Source organism: Cannabis sativa, chromosome 5, assembly GCF_029168945.1.
Source record: "Cannabis sativa cultivar Pink pepper isolate KNU-18-1 chromosome 5, ASM2916894v1, whole genome shotgun sequence".
Lineage (NCBI taxonomy): Eukaryota > Viridiplantae > Streptophyta > Magnoliopsida > Rosales > Cannabaceae > Cannabis > Cannabis sativa.
Genome location: NC_083605.1, coordinates 31,084,491 through 31,089,365, shown reverse-complemented (window position 1 = coordinate 31,089,365; position 4,875 = coordinate 31,084,491). Strand labels below are relative to the sequence as shown.

The 4,875-nt window shown below is 45.4% G+C and overlaps 1 protein-coding gene across 1 annotated transcript; it reads left to right on the top strand.

Annotated features, from left to right (window-relative positions):
* The first annotated feature begins 1,091 nt into the window (after positions 1 to 1,091).
* LOC133038265 (uncharacterized) lies at positions 1,092 to 3,204 on the top strand. Its single transcript, XM_061116356.1, has 3 exons — positions 1,092 to 2,025; positions 2,114 to 2,353; positions 2,426 to 3,204. Exons 1-3 carry the CDS (start codon positions 1,125 to 1,127, stop codon positions 3,202 to 3,204), a joined length of 1,920 nt encoding a protein of 639 aa, XP_060972339.1. The 5' UTR covers positions 1,092 to 1,124.
* The last annotated feature ends 1,671 nt before the right edge of the window (positions 3,205 to 4,875 follow it).

Here is a 4,875-nt window from a genome sequence, read left to right as displayed (position 1 = left end):
CTGTAATGATTAATTTTCATTATCTCTTGGATGCCACGTCACGAAACTCTTCGGTTTTCGTGTAGGCGTGGCCATAGCTGGCCGTTGGATTGGGCGACCTTAGGCATTCTGGTTGCCACGTGTCACAATCCCAATAAATAAGGGATAGGGGTATTTAAACGCTTTGATACGAATCAAATATCCCATTTTTCCCTCCTTTCTCTTAACTTCTCCCCAGTATATACAGCCCAGAAAAAAGAAATTCATTCCAACTTTTCTGTCATTTCCCACCGCATTTTCATTCTCAGAAGTGATCAAGAACAACCGCAGGAATCGAAACTAAAGGTTAGCTTCTAAATCCCTGCATTTTCATTTTCTGCACTTTGAAGAAAATGTGTTTCTGGTTTTGGGTGCTTATGGAAAACTCTTTTTAGGAGGGTACGCTAGTGGGCATTTATGTGTTTTGGTAAATGATACTGGGTAAATACCATAGTGTAGGGCCTGTAAATTGACATAATCGCAAAAACTGATCACTACTGATTCACGTATTCGAATGCTCGCGGATATTCGGATGAACATTTTGAATACTCGCGAGGGTTCGGTTGAACAACTTGAATAATCGCATGTTTCCAAACTTATTTCTGTTTAACTGTTGATTAGACCTTTTAGGATTTTTTCGTGTCGCGGGCTGAGTGGTGAGAGCATTGATTGCCATTCCAAATGGTGGGTGTGTCACAGTATTCTAATGGCTATATATTCGAATATATGTCCCTTGAGATACTGAGATACACCCAGCCATTTGTTGACGTGCGTCAATACTCAAATGATCGTACTCTTTGGTTGGTAGGTTGTCTCGAAACGGTGGGTGTCTCACAGTAACTTCAGGGTTATGCTCGAAAATGCATACTTCTTGAGTCACTGTGATACGCCCAGCCGTTTCTGGAGGTATACCGCACAACCGAGGATGCGTGAATTACTCGCCCAAAGATAGTTACATTTCTTCTCGCATATCGATAGAAGGGTCAGTTTTCGCACAGAGTCTGACTTTCTTGTTGAATGCGACTTTTATAGTTTACTGCGGGTGAGATCACTTATTTTTATCTTTTCACACATTCATCACGCTGAAAAGATCTTGTATCTTTCAGATGAGCGATCTATCGGATAGCCAGCAGCTCGGATCAGGAGGTCGCGCCTTTGACGGGGAATCGGACCAGGAGAGGGACAGTTTTCTCCCTACGGACATCTCCGAAATGGAGGCCGCGGAGATAGAGTTAGGTCCTATGTCTTCTGTGGAGATCGAGAAGATGGTACGGGAGCTTACCGAACCTGGGGCAATCGATATCCGGGATAGCGAATCCACAGTGTCAGCTCGCGACTACCTCATCCGTACGAGGCAGGTTCCTGACATCGAGGTCGAGGAGGTGGAGGAGGGATGGACTACTCCAGTCCGCGAGTCAGGTGGGGAAGAAGAGGAAGCGGAAGGGAGCGGGACGGACTCGGTTGACGACTCCCAACTGAACGAGCCTTTCTCATGCGAAGACCTAGTCTCGAGAGTCGTCAAATCTGACTTCACCACTTTTGTGAGGTTAAATCTGTTGCGGCTTGCGTTTCAAAGTCCCAAACCCTCTCAGAGAGCGCATCTTCCGTTCACCAACCCTGCGATCATCCCCACGGAGGACGTGGTCATCTCAATACCCATTCTTCGATGTGGTGTAACCGTCCCATTTCATCCTTTCGTCGCAGCCATTCTTAGACGCTATGACGTATCGCCTTTTCAGCTAACACCCAACAGTTATCGCACTGTTCTAGCCTTCTATGCGATGTACATGGAGTACGCCCATAGAGCTCCGTCAGTAGAGGAATTTAGTTATTTTTATGACATAAAGAGCGTGGGCCTTCATAACGGCTTCTTTTGCTTTAGTAAATGGGCGACTTCTGAAATCAACGGGGTTGAGGGGATGGTTTCGAATATGGGTGATTGGAAGTCAAAATGGTTCTATGTTTTTAAGGTTCCTGGGATCAGAACCGACTTTAATCGCAGACCCAGTATGTCGCACATTTGTTGACTTAGATAAAGTTTGTTACTCTGTTTTTCGAGATCTTTTGCTAACTCGTTCTTTTGTTGGCATCGCAGATAGACCAGCTCGACCAACGCTTAACGCTCATAAAAAGGGGGTAGCTGAAATTCTCGGGAGTCTTCCGGTACAAGATCGCGACTGGCGATTGCTGTGTACGACTGCCAAATTGCGAGAACACAAACTGATCCCTGAGAACGCGAGTCTTCAACGGGAGCCAGTATATAAAGAACCATCTGAGAGACAGCAGGAGCGGATAGATAAACGGCTTTCCAAACAAACTCCTCGAGAAACTTCAGGTAACTCGTCCTTTCGCTATAACGTGATGAGTAGAGTCGTGATTTTTACTTATCTGTCTTTTATGTTTGCAGACATGACTTTCCTGAAGTCTGCCCCTGTCCTGAAGATCAAGCAAAAGGGTGGGACACCGGCATCTTCACCAGTCGTCGCACAGAAGAGGAAGAGCGATGTGATGACTTCGCTCGCTGCAGATTCCTCCAAGAAGTTGGCCAAGACCGCTCAGGATAAGGGGAAGAAGGTTGTCATTGATTCTCCGGTTCGTCCTCGCGACTTCCTGGCTATGCAGGAAAAATTACTGGCCGAGATTCCTTATGAGGAACTTGTTTCTCGATCAACTGAACTGGCCGCACAATCTGTGGCTTTGTTTATGAAAGCCGTGGCCACGCCTTCGAAGGAAATTGACTCGCTGAAGAGGCAGAATTCCCATTTTCAGGAAAACATAAAGAGGCTGAAGCAGGAGGTGGCCAAGATGGAGGAACTTCACAAGGAGCTCGAGGAAGCCAACAGGGCCAAAGAACAGTTGGAGCTCGAGCTCAAGAAGTCGCAGGACACGATCGCCGAGATGGCTCGCGACTTAGAGGCTGAGAGAGAGAGTGGGAAAAAACAGTATGATCAGGCTGTGTCTGATTACATTTATACTACTCTCTCTAAGGTCCCTGACTTCGACTTCTCGCTGCTTGGAGATGAAGCTGCTGAAATGGCTGAAGCCTTTCGCTCGATGTCTCCTACCCGGACTCAAGGCAACCTTCCAGATGAAATCGAGGGAGCGCAGGCTGAGGAGGTCGAGAATGAAGTTGTGAGCAAGATCGTGGATGAGGCTGCTCCTGATGAGACTACTCCCGCTGCTTAATTATTTTCTATCTTAGTTTCACTTTTGTTTTGCTGCTTTACTTATTTTTTTTTTATATATGCGGTACGCGGGTACTCGCACTTTTGTACTTAAAGAATTTCCTCTTACTTTTTGGACAAATTTCTATCCTCGCGGGGATAGTATGCATTTTAATATTTACGCAGTACATGGGTACTTGCGATTTTATTTTCAACTTTGATCACAACTTGGTGTGACCGCGATTATATATATATGCGACTTTAATTACAAATTGGTGTAACAAAGTAGAAAAAACTTAACAGGCACTTTTATTCAAACAATCAGTAATACATGCGGGTATACATGCCCCTATACTTAGGAATTATATTGAATAATAAATGTCTAAGTATAAGTACTCGAATCAAAGGACGCGAATATTACTGATAATAGAATTTCAAGCTCTCGCTATTCCATGCTCGTGGGATCGCGGTCCCATCAAGTGTTGCGAGTCGATAAGTGGCATCACCAATTTGATCTGCGATCATGTACGGTCCTTCCCAATTGTCTCCGAAGACTCCGTGGGATTGGACTTTGGTGTTTGGCATTACTTTTCTTAGGACTAGGTCCCCTACTCGCAGAGGTTTTATCTTAACCTTCGAGTTAAAGTACCTTGCAGTTCGTTGTTGATAAGCCGCGTTTTGTAGTTGTGCTTTATCACGCTTTTCTTCTAAAAAATCAAGGTAAAGCAACTGATTCTCGTTGTTCTGCGAGATATCAAAAGCGTCTCTGCGCAAGGATCCAGCCCCAACCTCTACTGGCAACATGGCCTCGCACCCATAAGAAAGTGAGAAGGGTGTTTCGCCAGTTGTAGATCGAGGGGTTGTGTTGTAGGACCATAAGACTTGCGGTAATTCATCTGGCCATGCCCCTTTGCGATCTTCTAGTTTTCCCTTTAGGGTGTGCTTAATTATTTTGTTGACTGCTTCAGTCTGTCCATTACTCTGCGGGTAAGCGACTGCGGAAAAGGCTTTTTTAATCCCCAAATCATCGCATAGCTGCCGCATTTCTTTACAGTCGAACTGTTTTCCATTATCTGAAATGAGCGTATGCGGGATGCCGAAACGGCAGATGATGGAAGTGTAGACGAACTCGCGCAACTTCACTGCGGTGATAGTCGCGAGTGCTTTTGCTTCAGCCCACTTTGTGAAATAGTCAACTGCGACTACAGCGTATTTGACTCCACCTTTTCCCTTGGGTAACTCACCAATTAAATCAATTCCCCATATTGCAAAGGGCCAGGGACTCGTGATAGAATGGAGGTTACTCGGAGGCTTGTGCGTGTAGGTGGCTATTCGCTGACATCTATCACACCTTTTTGCAAATGTGAGGGCATCTTGTCGCAGTGTTGGCCAGTAATATCCTTGCCGCATGATCTTTAAGGCAAGGGAATTACCTCCAGTATGATTGCCACAAATTCCCTCATGTACTTCTCGCAGTATATAACCGCATTCTTCACCACTGATACACTTGAGAAGCGGTTGACTAAAACTTCTGCGATACAAGCTCTGGTCATATATCACATAGCGGGCTGCTCGTTGTCGCAATTTCCTTGCTTCTATTTTATCATTAGGTAAGACCCCCTTGTCGAGGTATGCGACAATAGGACTCATCCAGGTAATTTCCTGAGCGTCATCGATCTCCATGATTGTTTCT

Excerpts from the sequence above, each read along its gene's own strand:
- LOC133038265 (XM_061116356.1), top strand. The coding sequence starts at position 1,125 with ATGAGCGATCTATCGGATAGCCAGCAGCTCGGATCAGGAGGTCGCGCC. Across the intron at positions 2,026-2,113 it reads CGACTTTAATCGCAGACCCA|ATAGACCAGCTCGACCAACG; the intron begins GTATGTCGCACA and ends TTGGCATCGCAG. Across the intron at positions 2,354-2,425 it reads AACTCCTCGAGAAACTTCAG|ACATGACTTTCCTGAAGTCT; the intron begins GTAACTCGTCCT and ends TTATGTTTGCAG.